Genomic DNA, 19650 nt, shown 5'->3' with positions numbered 1-19650 from the left:
TGTCACTTTATTTTGACAAGTTTGGCAATGCTGCTTTTAGTAGGGTTATACTCCCCTCTCTCCTTTGTATTGCCCCCCCCCTCCATTTTTTTTCAAGAACAGTTAAAACCCCAACAACTACAAAGTACATTATCCCAGTTTAAGATGGCAATTACCATCACTTTAGACCTCAAATGTGAACATTTCAGTTCTCTAATGTATTATAATTACAATATCCGAGTCTGTCGTGAGGATTTACAATTTAAATATAAAAGCACCAGCGGCTGTGAGCACTTACATACCGATTCTTGATATGGAGGATTAGTCCTGATATTCTAAAACATGCCACTCTGATTTCCACTTACTAAAATTACATACATGCCATTCACATAGCTTGACTGAGCTTTTAGAATTAGGCTGGACAAGTGTAGGAATCGGGGCTGTCTATTGTTAATGAAGTACTGTCTGTTTAGTCTCAAGCTGCAGCATATCTCAATACCCTGGGCGTCAATACATTCAGTATGGATGATTAAATTAAATGTTACAGTACATACAGTGGGGAGAACAAGTATTTGATACACTGCCGATTTGGCAGGTTTTACTACTTACAAAGCATGTAGAGGTCTGTAATTTTTATCATAGGTACACTTCGACTGTGAGAGACGGAATCTAAAACAAAAATCCAGAAAATCACATTGTATGATTTTTAAGTAATTTATTTGCATTTTATTGCATGACATAAGTATTTGATCACCTACCAACCAGTAAGAATTCCGGCTCTCACAGACCTGTTAGTTTTTCTTTAAGAAGCACTCCTGTTCTCCACTCATTACCTGTATTAACTGCACCTGTTTGAACTTGTTACCTGTATAAAAGACACCTGTCCACACACTCAATCAAACAGACTCCAACCTCTCCACAATGGCCAACACCAGAGAGCTGTGTAAGGACATCAGGGATAAAATTGTAGACCTGCACAAGGCTGGGATGGGCTACAGGACAATAGGCAAGCAGCTTGGTGAGAAGGCAACAACTGTTGGCACAATTATTAGAAAATTGAAGAAGTTCAAGATGACGGTCAATCACCCTCGGTCTGGGGCTCCATGCAAGATCTCACCTCGTGGGGCATCAATGATCATGAGGAAGGTGAGGGATCAGCCCAGAACTACACGGCAGGACCTGGTCAATGACCTGAAGAGAGCTGGGACCACAGTCTCAAAGAAAACCATTAGTAACACACTACGCCGTCATGGATTAATTTCTTGCAGCGCACGCAGGGTCCCCCTGCTCAAGCCAGCGCATGTCCAGGCCCGTCTGAAGTTTGCCAATGACCATCTGGATGATCCAGCGGAGGAATGGGAGAAGGTCATGTGGTCTGATGAGACAAAAATAGAGCTTTTTGGTCTAAACTCCACTCGCCGTGTTTGGAGGAAAAAGAAGGATGAGTACAACCCCAAGAACACCATCCCACCCATGAAGCATGGAGGTGGAAACATCTTTCTTTGGGGATGCTTTTCTGCAAAGGGGACAGGACGACTGCACCGTATTGAGGGGAGGATGGATGGGGCCATGTATCGCGAGATCTTGGCCAACAACCTCCTTCCCTCAGTAAGAGCATTGAAGATGGGTCATGGCTGGGTCTTCCAGCATGACAACGTCCCGAAACACACAGCCAGGGCAACTAAGGAGTGGCTCCGTAAGAAGCATCTCAAGGTCCTGGAGTGGTCTAGCCAGTCGCCAGACCTGAACCCAATAGAAAATCTTTGGAGGGAGCTGAAAGTCCGTATTACCCAGCGACAGCCCCGAAACCTGAAGGATCTGGAGAAGGTCTGTATGGAGGAGTGGGCCAAAATCCCTGCTGCAGTGTGTGCAAACCTGGTCAAGACCTACAGGAAACGTATGATCTCTGTAATTGCAAACAAAGGTTTCTGTACCAAATATTAAGTTCTGCTTTTCTGATGTATCAAATACTTATGTCGTGCAATAAAATGCAAATTAATTACTTAAAAATCATACAATGTGATTTTCTGGATTTTTGTTTTAGATTCTGTCTCTCACAGTTGAAGTGTACCTATGATAAAAAACTACAGACCTCTACATGATTTGTAAGAAAACCTGCAAAATTGGCAGTGTATCAAATACTTGTTCTCCCCACTGTATAATGAAAGTTTAGACTTATAGTTGTTATGCTATATTAATTCATTCATTAATTTGTTAATATTGATACAACCATGCAAGGTAAACCTTTGAGGTCGTATTGCCTAGTGTTGCCAGAATGCTTTGCTCTATAGGAGCTATAATAATATTAACATTCTACTTTCCAGTGCTCAATGATGTGGTTAAATGGTTAGAAATTCAATTTAAAACGGTAATATGAATACAGTGTGGAGCATACCTTGCTGTTGGATGTTTGCAGTGATTTCTTGCATCGATTCAAAGCTCCATCTGCCATAGATCGATATGAACTCAAGATGAGCTTAGGTGTGTCAGACGCTATTGGCACTTTGAAAATACATTTGTGTGAGGCTCAAGCCGGGGCCTGCCCGCTCTATTCATAACTACCATGTTGAGCTGATTTTAAAACAGAAGATAATTGTATTACTATATCACTCTTGGTGCATATTGTGTGTTTATAGAAACACAGTCGTATACAGTGCCGATAGAAAGTTTATACCTCCTTGAACTTTTTTCACATTTTGATGTGTTAGAAAGTGGGATTGAAATAGATATAATTGTATTTTTTTTGTCATTGATCTACACAAAATACTCCATTAATGTCAAATTAAAAAGAAAATTCTACATATTTTGACAAATTAATAAAAATGTAATAACTAAAATATAGTTGTTGCGTAAGTATTCACTCCCTTTGTTTAGGCAAGCCTAAATTAGTTCAGTAGTAAAATGTGGCTTAACAAATCACATAAGTTATATGGACTCACTCTCTGTGACTAATAGGGGTTGACATGTGCTGTATGTCCCCCATACATGCAACGTCTGTAAGGTTCCTTAGTCAAGTATTGAATTTCAAGCAAAGATTCAACTACAAAGACCAGGGAGCATCATAAAGAAGGGCAGTAATTGGTAGATGGGTAACGATAACAAATCAGACATTGAGTAATCTTTAAGCATGGTCAAGTTAATAATTATTCTGTGGATGATGTATTAAACCACCCAGATACATTAAAGATGCAGTCGTCCTTCTGAACTGAGCTGCAGGACAGGAAGGAAACTGCATGTCACCATGAGGCCATTGGTGATTTTAAAACGGCTACAGAGTTCAATGACTGTGATGGGAGAAAACTGAGGATGGATCAACAGCATTGTAGTGACTCCACAAAAATGATCTAAATGACCTAAATAAAAATATATGCAACAAAGCACTAAAGTAATACTGCAAAAAAGCTTTGGGGCCTAAATACAAAACCTTATGTTTGGGGAAAATCCAACACCACACATCACTGAGTAACTGCCTCCTTATTTTCAAGCATGGTGGTGGCTGCATCATGGTATGGGTATGCTTGACATCGGCAAAGACTGGGGAGTTCTTCAGGATGAAAAGAAACGGGATGGAGCTAAGCACCTGAGAAATATTAGATGAAAACCTGCTTCAGTCTGCATTACTCTGTTACTGTTTTAAAGTCACCATTGGATTCATGGTAAAATTCCTTCCTCTCTGTCAACTGAGTTAGGAAGGACGCCTGTATCTTTGTAATGAGTGGGTGTATTGATACACCATCCAACGTGTAAATAATAACTACACCATGGTCAAAGGGATAGTCGATGTCCGTTTTTTTTTTTTTTTTACCCATCTACCAATATTTGCCGCCATTTGCAATGCATTGGAAAACCTCCCTGGTCTTTGTGGTTGAATCTGTGTTTGATATTCACTACTCGACTGTGGGACCTTACAGATAATTGTATGTGTGGGGTACAGAGATGAGTTAGTCTTAAATTGTTAAACACTATTATTGCACACAGATTGAGTCCATGCAACTTATGTGACTTGTTAAGCAACTTTTTATTGCTGAACTTATTTAGGCTTGCCATAACAAAGGGGTTTTGTGTGTAGACCAGTTACACACAATCTCGATTTAATCCATTTTAAATGCAGGCTGTAACATAACAAAATGTGAAAAAAGTCAAGGGGTGTGAGAACTTTCTGAAGGCACTTTTCATTACAGTTTAATGTAGAAAGATTACTTGTCTTATCTCAGTCTCTTGAAACTCTATCTGAAAACACAAGTTATATTTTTCAGTGTTTTTAATGTCACGTCTGTCAAGAAGCATCTAAAATAAGAAGCAACTAAAACAACAAGCAGTCACAAACCTTTCTTTTGAAAATGCCAAGAGGGTTCTGGTAGAAATGTTCATTGTTTCTACTACAATAGAACCATCACATACGCCTAATAATAGCACATGACAAACCTTGTTTGCTGTTTGGGCTATATTTATAGTTTAAAGACCCCCTGGTTTTTTTACCATCATATATCATGCCAATCAAAATATACCTGCATTTTACATTCATAAGCCATGTCACAGGCCGTTATAAAACTACTTGTGGGACGCATTTGTTTTACACCTTGTTCAGTCATGTTTGTTGCCTCAATACCTAGCTAGCTAACAATCTGGTAACTTTACCGGTATATCCAAACATTTGGGGTCACAGAAAGAAAGGAGGAGGGATAACTTCTTCAGGAGATCAATGATCATAGCAATAAATGTGTCATCACAAACTTGACGCTCTTAAAGAGTGTACAATTTTCAATGCAATGCATCTCAATAGGAAAATAGTGCTTTTTCATAATGTAGAAACCTAATATTCCACAAATGACTTAATTTCAATGACATGTATTTGTAACAACATTTTAGCTTTTTATAATAAACAAATGTATTTACAGGGTTACATATTAGTATCTAGGGCACAACATGTGCTTCATAAGTAGCTAGAATTCATATAGGCTGTATCTCAATCAACTTTTAAAAAATCGTATTTTCTGGTGGTCCTAAATTTTATGTTGTGCTCCTAACTTTTTAAAGATGGGAGCACCAGTGCTACCAATTAAACATTTTAATTTAGAGCCCTGCTTGTATCAGATCTCTCTATATGAATGTAAGATTGTTTAAATTCCCCCAGCCTAGTCCCGTGTAGGCAGGCAGGAGACAGACCTTTTCAGGAACAGGTGCTAAAAAAAAAGGGACGAATAAACAAAAACTTTCATAATTCATATCTCAAAATTCATAACATACAAACTGCCTCTGTAACGAAAATTTACATTTTTGAGCATAGGCCTATTTTATTTCTGCAACACTACACTCACTCATCACAAATTGTAAGCAAGTTAGGTACAGTGTCTCCTAAAGTCATGATTGACATGGGAAAAGAGGGTGGGCTATCAGCTGATCATTGATGTTGATGATTAATGTAAATCTGCTAGTTAGCTAGCACCTTTTTTTTTTTTTTTTTTTACTGCAGACTAGGGAAAAAGGTGCAACCTCCGTACAGGGCACACCAACAGGTGGAACCAACGGACGGGATGGTGGGTAGCGAACTTGATGACATCACAATGACTCTCTAGCAATGGGTTCAGAATAACAGCAACAAAACCTTTATACAAAAAAAATATATATACCACCACACAACAGGGCACTTGGCGAGTAGGATGGTAAAGGGGCATCTGCTGGGCACAGGTTTAATCCTATCGGTTCACGTGCCTGCCTGTAGGGGTTAAGCGGAAGGGTCAGGCTGTTGAAATCATAGATTGTGCCTTTTAAAGCCTCTCAGTGGCAGCAATATAATCATGGTTGAGGCGCGTGAGCCATGCTGCAGAGATAAAGGACTATGTGCTCTCAGGTGTGTTTCTAAAGATAGAAACAGGCTGCGCACACTTGCTGGAAACTCATTATCATTGCAGAATAGAGAAAGGCATTTGTTACCTCTGAATTGCACTACGTAATTTCCAAAGATTACTAGGTGCAGAATATTTGGTGACATATGCCAGAAAGGAACAAACTGCTAATATCACAGCCTGTCAACATTTGAGTCTGGTAGAATATCTCAAATCAAGGTCTAGAGTGCAAGGTTTACAGGCAAATAATGTTTGTGGGAAAATATATATCTAGAGAATATAGTGTATATAGATATTCTGTATTGTTTATTTTCTCATATAGTCTAACCCCCAACAACAAATCTACTGTGCATGGTCTAATTCAAACTTTAAAGAAAAACAATTAGGATTATTTAGTTATTTAGCCATACAGGACCGAACAGAGGTAGGAATATATATAGCATAGAATAATCTTTGTAAGTAAAAGTAATAAGGCTGTGGATATTGCTTTTTATTCTTTCAGGTCTCCAAGGAGACTGTAGTTTTAGAATTAACTCATTCATGGGTATTTGATTCTGGAACATGTCTTGAGTATTATACTGCACATATAACATTGAAGCTGTGTATACTGTACATCACCAATGTAAAATAGATTAAGGGCGGAACAAAATCCAACGATCACATAAATCATTAATTGATTTAAAGTGGAAGACATGCGCAAATACTCTAGTTACCCAAGTGGATCTCAAGTCATGATTCTGTCCTAAATGTTTACCGTATACGCATTGTACTTTGTCAAGTCCCCTGTCTTCGCTTGACTTCTGTTGTGACATGGGAAACAGATTGTTGGTTGTTGAGCAGAACAATCTGTTAGGGGTCTCAGAATGTAAAGGCATTTTTCCATTTTGGACTACCAGGAAGCATACATACTAATGCACACATTTTTACAAATTGTGGACTACCATGAAAGATGCATTTTAATCAATGCACACATTTTACTGGGGAAAGTTTGTTACTAACTAAAAACATATAAGTTATGATGTTTAACCTCATCTGTGTAAATCAGGAATCAAAAATACAAAATGTTTCTGAATAAATGTATCTATGATTCAACCACTCATAAAATCATGCAGATTACTTTTGTACATAAACTGTTATTAAGTTATGCTATCAAGTCACATTGTACAAGTAGCTTGATAGGTTATGTAATGTTTACATGATTCTATAGCTGTGGGTGGCCCTGATCACTGCCATTCCAGTAGCATTGACCTCACATACTGGGGAGTGAGCTCTGTGAGAACAGGTTTGATGGAGACTGGAACTGATCTCTACTGAGATGATGTGGCCAGATGTGTTCATCATCACACTGACAGCCTGAGTCTATGGAGAGTTATAGCATGGCCACTGCACCACTATCTCCAGTTATCTTATGAATTTATCATAATAGTGCTACCGCTATGCAGCAATAATAGCCTCCATGCTCAGTATGTTAGCTTGTGCCAATCGTTAAATATAGCCTCAGTATGTTAGCTTGTGCCAATCGTTAAATATAGCCTGTTATAGCAGCAGGGAGTAGGATATCCTGAAGTGGATATTTGGTTCTCAGCTTTAGTTGTAGCCATCCATCTTAATATTATGCCTCTTCTCTTAGATGTGTGACTCAGTATCGTTATGTATGTTTTGCATGACCTTTAGAGTTGAGAAGTCGAAGCTCAGAATGTCTGTTACAGGTACCCTCCTTTGGCAGTTAATGCAGTAAGATCAATTTGAAAAGAACCATGGGTAGCAATGATTTTTACTATGATAAAATAAACATACATGGCTCACATACCGTGGTGATGTATATAACTCCCTTAGGTGTGTTTCAATAGACATACTTTTTATTGTTAATTGTCAGTTTGTAATGTTAGTAAATCATTCCAGCAATGTAAATGTGTATGTTTTCCTGCCAATTGTATAGCCTTGAAAAACAATAAACCAATTTTGCAATAATAGCAGTAAGGTGTGAATATCTATTGGATTGCTTATTGAGCCTGAGATGGAAATAACTACCTTTTTGGTAACACTTTACTTGACACCCAGCGTCATAACACGCTATGATACGGTCATAACAAAGTCATAATATGTCATAACCTGTCATAAAATGGTCATAAAACTGTCATTACACATATATTTAGACCTGTTGTGACATACACTACATTTATTTTTTTGTCATTTAGCAGACACTCTTATCCAGAGCGACTTACAGGAGCAATTAGGGTTAAGTGCCTTGCTTAAGGGCACATAGACAGATTTTTCACCTAGTTGGCTCGGGGATTAGAACCAGCGACCTTTCGGTTACTGGCACAACGCTCTTACCCACTAAGCTACCTGCCGCCCTACATGACCAAAAGTATTGTCGAACGTCTCATTCCAAAATAATGGGCATTAATATGGAATTGGATGGGGAACATTGATGCACAGCTATTTTCAGGACTCTCCAGAGATGTTAGATCGGGTTCAAGTCCAGGCTCTGGCTGGGCCACTCAAGGACATTCAGCGACTTGTCCAGAAGCCACTCCTGCATTGTCTTGGTTGTGTGCTTAGGGTCGTTGTCCTGTTGGAAGGTGAATCTTCACCCCAGTCTGAGGTCCTGAGTGCTCTGGAGCAGGTTTTCATCAAGGATCTCTCTGTACTTTGCTCCGTTCATCTTTCCCTCGAATCTGACTAGTCTCCCAGTCCCTGACGCTGAAAGACTTCCCCACAGCATGATGCTGCCACCACCATGCTTCACCGTAGGGATGGTGCCAGGTTTCCTCCAGATGTGACGCTTGGCATTCAGGCCAAAGAGTTCAATCTTGGTTTCATCAGACCAGAGAATCTTGTTTCTCATGGTCTGAGAGTCCTTTAGGTGCCTTTTGTCAAACTTCAAGCGGGCTGTCATGTGCCTTTTTACTGAGGAGTTGCTTCCGTCTGGCCACTCTACCATAAAGGCCTGATTGGTGGAGTACTGCAGAGATGATTGTCCTTCTGGTAGGTTCTCCCATCTCCACAGAGGAACTCTGGAGCTCTGTCAGAGTGACCATTGGGTTCTTGGTCACCTCCCTGACCAAGGCCCTTCTCCCCCAATTGCTCAGTTTGGTCGGGCAGCCAGCTCTAGGAAGAGTCTTGGTGGTTCCACATTTCTTCCATTTAAGAATGATGGAAGCCACTGTGTTCTTGGGGACCTTCAATGCTGCAGAAATTGTATTTGTACCCTTCCCTAGATCTGTTCCTCGACATAATCCTGTCTCTGAGCTCTACGGACAATTCCTTCGACCTCATGGCTTGGTTTTTGCTCTGACATGCACTGTCAACTGTGGGACCTTTTATATAGACAGGTGTGTGCCTTTCCAAATCAGGTCCAATCAATTCAATGTACCATAGGTGGACTCCAATCAAGGTGTAGAACCATCTCAAGGATGATCAATGGAAACAGGATGCACCTGAGCTCAATTTCGAGTCTCATAGCAAAGGGTCTGAATACTTATGTAAATAAGGTATTTCAGTTTGACCTTTTAATACATTTCCAAAAATTTAGAAAAACCTGTTTTTGCTTTGTCTTTATGGGGTATTGTGTGTAGATTGATGAATAAGGCTGTAACATAACAAAATGTGGAAAAAGTCAAGCTCTGAATACTTTCCGAATGCACTGTATATAACCCGAGTGGCGCAGTGGTCTAAGGCACTGCATCGCAGTGCTAGTTGTGCCACTAGAGATCCTGGTTCTAATCCAGGCTCTGTCATAGCCAGCCGCGACCGGGAGACCCTTGGGGCGGCGCACAATTGGCCCAGCGTCATTCAGGGTAGGGGATGGAATGGCCGGCAGGGATGTAGCTCAGTTGGTAGAGCATGGTGTTTGCAACGCCAGGGTTGTGGGTTCGATTCCCACGGGGGGTATTAAAATTGAATAATGTAACTGTAAGTCGCTCTGGATAAGAGCGTCTGCGAAATGACCTAAATGTAAATAACATTTTCTGAAATTGATCACATTAAATTATCATTGTAATTATGCACAAATTTATGTCAGACATGCACCTACCCCAACGCTCTGTTGCTGATGAATGCAGATTTCAGGAGCAGGGCAAGATAGGGCTGTTGCGGTGACCGTATTTCCGCCTCAATGGCGGTCACGAGTCATGAAGGCAGTCAAATTCCACATGACAGTTTAGTCACAGTAATTAGGCTTCTACATGCTCTGCAGCTGCTGCTGGTCATTAGGAACCTACCAAACTTTCTAACTGCCTGGTACTCAGCACTATATTGTCCCACTAATCACTCTGACATCAATACAAATGTATTTGAAAATCGAATCAAACACTTCATGAGAGCCCATGAGCTCATGTTGCACAACATTTCTATAGGCTATGGAATTGTGGGAGAAAACAGAGTGATGGCCGCTAATAAAAAGACGAGGATCCCATCAGCTTTCTATAGGCTAGTAGGCCTACTATATTTATTTCTCAACTTTCCTAATATTAAGCACACTGCTTATATTTACAACAGGAGTATAGCCTGAGAAAAGCGTTCTCCATTCGCTCTTTAAGTGTATAGATGATTTCGATACAGGTGCATGATAATGGTCCATTCTAAATCGAAACAAATGTCACACATATATTATTTAGTATATGTAAAGACAATTAAATCAAGAATAGTCTGATGGGTGACAATATTAGCCTATCACTTGTGAATGATATATTATCACTTGTGAATGATGCCCAGCATAAGAAACAATGCCTTTTCTTTGACATTTTTTTCGAATCATATTGGCACACCTCATGTAGCCTACCTAGCCCATATGCCTATGTTTTAATAAGGTTTGTATCACAACTAAAGCGACCAAATAACTTCTAAAAATTAAGCACACTAATCCGCTTTACAAAGGGTGTAGAGCCTAAGTGGCATATATAAGCAGCGTGTGAGTTTCAAGGTTGGGGAAGACAATTTTCACCATAAGAATGCACCTTTATAATAAAAGCATTAAATGCATAATTGCATTTGCGGTCACTTTTGATAATGGTATTTTCCGGTAATGGAACATTTGCGCTTATAGCCTACTACCATGTGCACATTGCTGCGCTTATAATGTGAAGAAATAGCCTAATAGTTTATCAACATTTTAAGCTAAACGTTCTGATCTGTTGCGTCAGCCACATTGCATAAAAAAGGTTTTGTGATGCTAGTGGTTGTATTAATTTGGGATCTATCGCATCCCACAACTGTTTGGAATATGTATTTCTCGAACAATAGAATAGGTCAACTTTTGTACCATGGGGGATACAAGATTGACATAGACTAGTGCTTATGCTGTTTGTTAGGCCTACTCATGTGGACAGTTCTTCCAATATCTTCAATATGCACCTCGGAATTGGATAAGGACGCGCGCAGTTGCGTCCCGGATGTGTCGGTCTTCATTTATATGTAGCCTGTGAGAAAGACCCGATCATGTGACGGAGAGCCATGTGAGTGAGAGACGCTACGGATTGCGCAGCACACTCAGGGAGAAGGGCACAACGCAGCATTCCCGGCCGCAAAATGCATGGATGTTTTTAGGGTGCATTACGGCCACAAAGGGGATGCCGCCGTGAAATTCGAGGCATTATCAAGTGCTTGTCAAATTGTGAATGAGAGACTATTGGAGTGTGTATAGCCTGCGCAAAAAATGCCTTTTCAAGCGACTTTTTTCAAATCATCATTAGTCTCATCATGCAGCCTTACAATGTATAAAAAATCTAAACATATAGCCCGACATTTGTAGAACAACTAAAGTTACATGAATAACTCAAAATTAAGCATATAGGAGGACCTATTTCTTTGTTATCCACTCAACACAGAATAGCTGCATGTGCTCACTTCCTCAAATCGTTTGGAAAATATCATTGCACAGTCCTTCCATTTGTGAAAACTGACATTTAGAACATGAAAGTGGTTTCTCATGCTTCTCCGGAAAAGTATTTGTCAGGTCAAAATTAAATCTAAGCATTCCTTCACACATAAAGCTCATGTCCACCTCTTTGTCTTGCTGTAATCATTCACATTTATCACACCCAACCCACATCTCAGATTCACCGATTCAAAACATCAATCCCAAAACTACTCTCCACTCATGAAACATATCAAAGCTGTTAAGAGGCTTTGTTAGTCTGAGAGGCCTATCCCCACTTTCTCTCATAGCCATTTTAGCCAACTTTTGACCATCTTTTAATAAAAACATTGCTAAATGTGACCTATCACGGTGTCAGAGTTTTCCGGTGAAGATTAACAGGAGAGCCAAAATTAAGACTGAAGGCTGGGTGACTTGTACAATCAGCCAAGCAGACTCCATTTCCATGGGCAATTGTGCTCTGGTTAAGGCGAGTGGCGGGCCTCCACTGTATCACTATGCTCCAGGGTGAGCTTACTGTAATATTGTTATGCAAATGACCTCACTGATTACCCATACAGCACCAATCAGCAATTCCCTCTTCACATAACACTGTGTGTACAAAACATTAGGAACACCTGCTCTTTCTATGACAGACTGACCAGGTGAATAATAATAATAATAATAATAATAATAATAATAATAATAATAATAATAATAATAATAAAAAATATGCCATTTAGCAGACGCTTTTATCCAAAGCGACTTAGTCATGTGTGCATACACAGGTGAAAACTATGATCCCTCATTGATGTCATCTATTATCCCTTATTCACGGCAGAAAAACCTGCAGTAGTCTTTCTAATAAACCCTGGGAAGTGTTTTAATTGTTTATATATATATATATATTTTTTTTACAATTACACCCATTTTAATGCCAAAGACACACGAGAGTGGCTTTCCAAGAGGTGTTGAGTGTTCCTGAATGGTCCAGTCTCAGTCTGCAATCAAAAACAATGGATATACACTGAGTGTACAAAACCTTAAGAACATGGGCCAGCATCCCTGTGGAACACTTTCGACACCTTGTAGAGTCCATGCTCCGACATGTTGAGGCTGTTCTGATGGCAAAAGAGGGTGCAACTCAATATCAGGAAGGTGTTCCTAATGTTTTATACACTCAGTGTAGATTGAGTTTTAATGGCCTTATAGTTATGCAATAGTTGTCTGTCCAGCTTTCCATTTAGGTCACAGTTGAACTATGCCAAAGAAAACAATATAATATATTTGGATAATGTGCAAAACATTTATAATGGAAAATAAATTATGCTTTATTAATCTTAATCACATTTTAGAGATTATGTACTGGTGATAACACATTATCTGCTATGGATTTCTCCTTAGGTGTACCAATACTCTTTCCTGGCATCCTACTTGATATACAACCTGCATACAAGGTATGTATCACCTGTCAAGATTTGAGTAGACTAATAGTAAACAGAAGGCAATTTCCAACCAAGACGGCAGCAGAACCCGTGTGTCTTGTGCGCTTCTGTTTATTTGTTTGCAAGTGTTTTTAGGTTATAATCATTCCAGATACAACAGTATTTTTTTATATAGTCAACAAGTTACTTGGCTATAAAAAAGATCATCCATCTTTTCTCTTATCGGAGAAAGCAAACCGATATAAATCGCTCCGCTCCGGTGCCAATGCTAAAATATCCTCCACCACGCACCTGTCTGGTTGAAAGCCTCTTCTCATACCCAGCCTCCCGACTATCCAGGCCTGCTCCCCCCCGGTCTGGTACAGGTACCCCCTGCCAATTGCCCCCTTCTTCCCCGAGCTTCGCTCACCTCCAGCACACATTTACACACACACCTGTAGACTTGTGTGGACTTTTACTTGGGAACTTGTATTAATTTAGATTGGTATTACTTGGCCTTTATTGTTATTTTATTGTAGCTTATGTACTGTAGATTAGGCCTATTTCTTTCTGACTTAGAAAACGTTATATGATTATTTCTCACGTTGATTGATCGGATACAAACGAACATGTTGCTGTTGCTATTTTCTACCCTTGAATCTTACACTGAGGATGATGCATTTAGGGCCCGATGCCTCTTAAATGCGGCAAACTTTGAGTGTTTTTCCCATGTTGCATCCTGGGAGAAACCATACCCTTGTCCCACTATTGCGCTGGGGAACTCTGCGTGTTTTTCCCTTTTGACATGGGAGAAACCGCATGCTTGCATTTACGTGTCTGGATTGTTCTTTCAGTACTTAACCATGTCACTGGACTGTACGAATCTTTTTAAATATGTTGTATTAAAGACTCTGGGTCCTCTGAACTATGGTTCTAGTACTGTCTGTGAATCCAAATGCTGTGAAATCCCATCTAGACTTGCCATTATGTTGCTGCTTTTACTGTCAGGAAATGAGCTATCTAACCCAGGTACTGACATTTCTACCCCATCTGAATTCAAAAGTCAAAATGGTCTGAAGTTTCTGCACATAAATGTAAGAAGTATTCTTCCGAAACTTGATTTTGTAAATATTTTGATAAAAACCGCTGACCCAGACGTATTTATGCTTCCTGAAACCTGTCTCAAAAAATCTATCACTGACAAAGACATTGGCATTGATGGTTACAATGTTTTTCGGATAGATCGCAAATCTAAGGCTGGTGGTGTTGCTATATACATAAAAGACAAGTTCTCTGTGACCATTCTGACTTCTGTTACCAAGCCCAAGCAATTTCAATATCTGTCTTTGAATATACTGTAAATCTCTGCGCATCCTTGCATCTGGTTGTCTCCTGTTGTTATAGAACCCCCATCTGCTATTGCTGGCTCCCTGGATTGTATTTCTGAATTATTATCACATAATGTCAAATCTGAATTTGTGCTTATGGGTGACCTGACATCCAACTCTCATCAACTCAAGAATCTATGTAACACCTATAATCTTACTCAGATTGTTAAAAGTGTAACAAGGTTGAATGCAAAGTGTCCTCTGAAATCCTCTTTGATTGATCTTATTTTAACCAACACTCCTCATCGTTTTAATGCTTCTGGTGTTTTTGCAAATAATATCACTGTGTGGTTGCCTGTGTAAGGGATGGTAACATTTCTAAATTATCTCCAAGTATAATCATGAAAATAAACTGGAAGCAGTTTGATATTCAGGATCTTTTACATGATGTTTTTAACATTGCCTGGAATAGAGTTGAATTCATCCCTGATTAATTAGTATTTTCTTACTTCCACAAGGCATTCCATGATGTACAATATGCAACAAGCATGCCCCTTTCAAACAATACAGAATTAAGGGCAGAGACAACCCTTGGTTTTCAGATGAACTAGCTGAAATCATAAGGAAACAGAATGCTGTGTGGGCTAAAGCAAGAATGTCTGATTCAGCTGATGATTGAATGGCTTTTAAATGCTTTCGGAATCAGGGTGTGGCTATGACCCGAAAGCTGAAAGCAGACCACTATCTCAAATCTACTGATGATAATCTCAATAATCCTTCCAAATTTTGGCAAGTAGTGAAACGTTTAGAGTACAAAAAAAGATGCACAGCTTCCTAAGCAACTGCAGGTAGACTTACAGGTGGTAACTGAGAGAACCTCTACTCTGAACTCTTTAATCAGCATTTTCTTGATTCAGGCGAATTATTTGATAGGGTTAAAGGTCGAAATGAGCCACCTGTGAAATGACCTGATACCCCCATCCACTCCAATCCTTCTCTGTTTCAGAAGTGCTGTCACGATCGTCTACCAATGAGGAGGACCAAGGCGCAGCGTTGAATGCGAACATTTTATTTTATCAAGATGATCACACGATCAAAACAACAAAAACGAAACGTGACGTCCCTGGTTACATAAACCAACAAACACGGAACAAGAAACCACAAACACAAAGTGAAAAGACCGACAGTTAAATATGGCTCCCAATCAGAGACAACCAGCTGACACTCGTTGCCTCTGATTGGGAGTCACTCAGGCCAACATAGATATACAAACATAGACTTACACACCCTGGCTCAACATAACATAGTCCCCAGAGCCAGGGCGTGACAAGTGCGTAGAGCCCTGAAAGCAATTGGTGTAAAGAAATCCCCTGGCCCTGATGTTCTAGACCCCTGCCTATTACAATTATCTGCAGACATAATTTCTCCCCCTTTAACATGCATTTTTAACCTCATCCTGAAATGTAATGAAATCTCCAAGTTGGGGAAATCCGCATTTGTCCTACCTCTTTTAAAAGCAGGTGATCCCACTCTACTCAATAATTATCGGCCCATATCTAAATTGTCTGTTCTAGTAAAAGTATTGGATTCTCTAGTCAATAAGCAGTTTAAGGCCTACCTCCAGGAAAACTATAATTTGAGTGGTATGCAATCAGGTTTCAGGTCAAGCCACAGCACTGTTACAGCAACATTGAAGGTTTTGGATGATGTTCACTGTGCACTGCAGAAGTTGCATTGTGTATCTATGCTCCTAGATTTGTCAAAGGCATTTGACACTGTGGACCATACTGTATTGGTGCAGAGACTGAAGTGTACTGGGATTACTGGTCATGCTCAAACAGCTTTTAACATCATTCAACAGAATCTGTACGATTTGAAGCTTGTTCTGAATTCCTCTAAAATAAAATACATGGTATTTTCCAATACTAAACACTCTGAAAGCCATGTCATTACTACCTTGGAAGGAAATTCCATAGAGCAAGTCAAGACGTACAAATATCTGGGAGTTTGGGTGGATGAGTAGCTGAGCTTCACTAATAATGTTGTGAAACTGGTAAAGAAGATCAAGTTGAGAAGAGGTTTTTATTACAAGCATAAGGCTTGTTTTTCTTTGAAGGCCAGAAAAGGTCTGGTACGGTGTACATTCCTGTCTGTCTTGGACTACAGTGATGTAATTTATACAGTGAGGGGAAAAAAGTATTTGATCCCCTGCTGATTTTGTATGTTTGCCCACTGACAAAGACATGATTAGTCTATAATTTTAATGGTAGGTTTATTTGAACAGTGAGAGACAGAATAATAAAAAAAAAATCCAGAAAAATGCATGTCAAAAATGTTATAAATTCATTTGCATTTTAATCAGGGAAATCAGTATTTGACCCCTCTGCAAAACATTACTTAGTACTTGGTGGCAAAACCCTTGTTGGCAATCACAGAGGTCAGACGTTTCTTGTATTTGGCCACCAGGTTTGCACACATCTCAGGATGGATTTTTTGCATATCTTCTCCAAGTCATTAAGGTTTCAAGGCTGACTTTTAGCAACTCGAACCTTCAGCTCCCTCCACAGATTTTCTATGGGATTAAGGTCTGGAGACTGGCTAGGCCACTCCAGGACCTTAATGTGCTTCTTCTTGAGCCACTCCTTTGTTGCCTTGGCCGTGTGTTTTGGGTCATTGTCATGCTGGAATACCCATCCACGACCCATATTCAATGCCCTGGCTGAGGGAAGGAGGTTCTCACCCAAGATTTGACAGTACATGGCCCCGTCCATCGTCCCTAAAATGCGGTGAAGTTGTCCTGTCCCCTTAGCAGAAAAACACCCCCAAAGCATAATGTTTCCACCTCCATGTTTGACGGTGGGGATGGTGTTCTTGGGGTCATAGGCAGCAGTCCTCCTCCTCCAAACACGGCGAGTTGAGTTGATGGCAAAGAGCTCCATTTTGGTCTCATCTGACCACAACACTTTCACCCTGTTCTCCTCTGAATCATTCAGATGTTCATTGGCAAACTTCAGATGGCCCTGTATCTGTGCTTTCTTGAGCAGGGGGACCTTGCGGGCGCTGCAGGATTTCAGTCCTTCACGGCGTAGGGTGTTACCAATTGTTTTCTTGGTGACTATGGTCCCAGCTGCCTTGAGATCATTGACAAGATCCTCCCGTGTAGTTCTGGGCTGATTCCTCACCGTTTTCATGATCATTGCAACTACACGAGGTGAGATCTTGCATGGAGCCCCAGGTCGAGGGAGATTGACAGTTATTTTGTGTTTCTTCCATTTGCGAATAATCGCACCAACTGTTGTCACCTTCTCACCAAGCTGCTTGGTGATGGTCTTGTAGCCCATTCCAGCCTTGTGTAGGTCTACAATCTTGTCCCTGTCATCCTTGGAGAGCTCTTTGGTCTTGGCCATGGTGGAGAGTTTGGAATCTGATTGATTGCTTCTGTGGACAGGTGTCTTTTATACAGGTAACAAGCTGAGATTAGGAGCACTCCCTTAAGAGTGTGCTCCTAATCTCAGCTCGTTACCTGTATAAAAGACACCTGGGGAGTCAGAAACCTTTCTGATTGAGAGGGGGTCAAATACTTATTTCCCTCATTAAAATGCAAATCAATTTATAACATTTTTGACATGCGTTTTTCTTGATTTTTTTGTTGTTGTTATTCTGTCTCTCAGTGTTCAAATAAACCTACCATTTAAATTATAGACTGATCATTTCTTTGTCAGTGGGCAAACGTACAAAATCGGCAGGGGATCAAATACTTTTTTCCCTCACTGTATGCAGACCTCAAGCACTACCATGAAGGCACTCGATTCTGTGTAAAATGCAGCTCTTAGGTTTATTACCAACCAAAAGCATCTGACACACCACTGTGATCACTGTCTAGTTGTTGGTTGTTCTTCGTTGACTCTACGTCGGCTTAGTATACACAATGCAAGTATACACAATGTAACATTGGTATACTATGATCTATAAGGCCATTCTGATGCCATTTTGAGAAAACTGCCAATTTATCTCTGTTCTTATTTGATAAGGTCAGAAAATAAATACTAGTTACAGTCTCACTCCTACTTACTTTTAGCTGTTCCTGAAATCAGAATGGATAATGGCAAAAAGGGTTTTAGCTACTCAGCTCTGTGGCCTTAGAATTCTCTCCAGACCAGCTTAAAACTCCAGGATCTTGTTTTCTAGGAGTTTAAAAGTTTGGTTGACTCACATGTTACTAAGGAATGTGATTGTCGTTAGGACGATGCGTTGGTACATATGATAGATTTTTCATCTTTGACGCTTGTATGTTTCTGTAATTGAAATGTGTGTGTCTACGTAATTTGTAAAAATAAATATTGTGTGTCTATGTGTGTAAGTTCTTACAGTATGTCTGATATTTGTCTCAAACATTGTTCCCCCCCTGCTTCTGTCTTGGTTGGACCAAGTCTCTCTTGAAAAATGTATTTTATCTCAGTGAGACTAACCTGGGTAAATAAAGGTTAAATAAAAATACTCCAAAACTGATGTTTGTATATGAAGGACTGCATAATGATGTTGGGTTTTGAACCAGGGAGGTACAGGAGCTGAACCCTCCAGAGGTGTCGGACTCGGTCCTGCAGTTTGCTTCTTGGGGCGTTCGGGATCAACAGCTGGTGAGTAGTCCTCTGGGTCAGCTTGAAGACGATGACTCATGCTAATGTAGGGTTTACGATGTGTACACTGCACACCGTGTACTCAATCACGTTGAGTTCATGTCCTTTACTCATGCATTGCAGTAGATTTATGATAACTAGTTAAAGTCGGATGAAATGGGGTGAGGTGAATAGGGCCTTGTCCACAAATTGGTTTGGTATTTGTAGCATGTCTGCACCGGGACCACACCATACACACAACAACACAACCAAGCGTACAAACTTGTAGAGCACGATGCTAGGAGTGTTTTACTGTAGATCTCAGGATGATGACATCACACAGTGAGACAACTAGCAGTGAATGGCATTCCTCCATTGGAAAGCCATATATAGTAAGTATGTAAGCCTTGGACAAGCCAGAACAGCACATAGGGCAGAATCTCCAGATTCTGTAGCATGAGGCAGCTTGATGACAGAATGATAGTCTATCGCATGGCATAACCCACAATCCATCTCCTTAATGCTGAGTGTCAAGCAGAGGCATCAGGTCAGATTTCTAGACTCTTTGGTTTGACTCAACTGTGGATCAAACCCCCA

General features: G+C 40.2%; 1 protein-coding gene across 1 annotated transcript in view; it reads left to right on the top strand.

Moving 5' to 3' along the window:
- LOC121536642 (inactive dipeptidyl peptidase 10-like) overlaps positions 1-19650 on the top strand; it is a 235357-nt gene that overhangs the window by 184473 nt on the left and 31234 nt on the right. The window contains exons 6-7 of the mRNA XM_041844050.2: positions 13090-13142; positions 18993-19074. Of these exons, the coding sequence (XP_041699984.1) occupies positions 13090-13142; positions 18993-19074 (135 nt within the window). The remainder of the gene's footprint in view (positions 1-13089; positions 13143-18992; positions 19075-19650) is intronic.

Source organism: Coregonus clupeaformis, chromosome 23 (assembly GCF_020615455.1).
Source record: "Coregonus clupeaformis isolate EN_2021a chromosome 23, ASM2061545v1, whole genome shotgun sequence".
NCBI classification, from domain to species: domain Eukaryota; kingdom Metazoa; phylum Chordata; class Actinopteri; order Salmoniformes; family Salmonidae; genus Coregonus; species Coregonus clupeaformis.
This window is presented reverse-complemented; position numbering and strand designations above follow the sequence as displayed.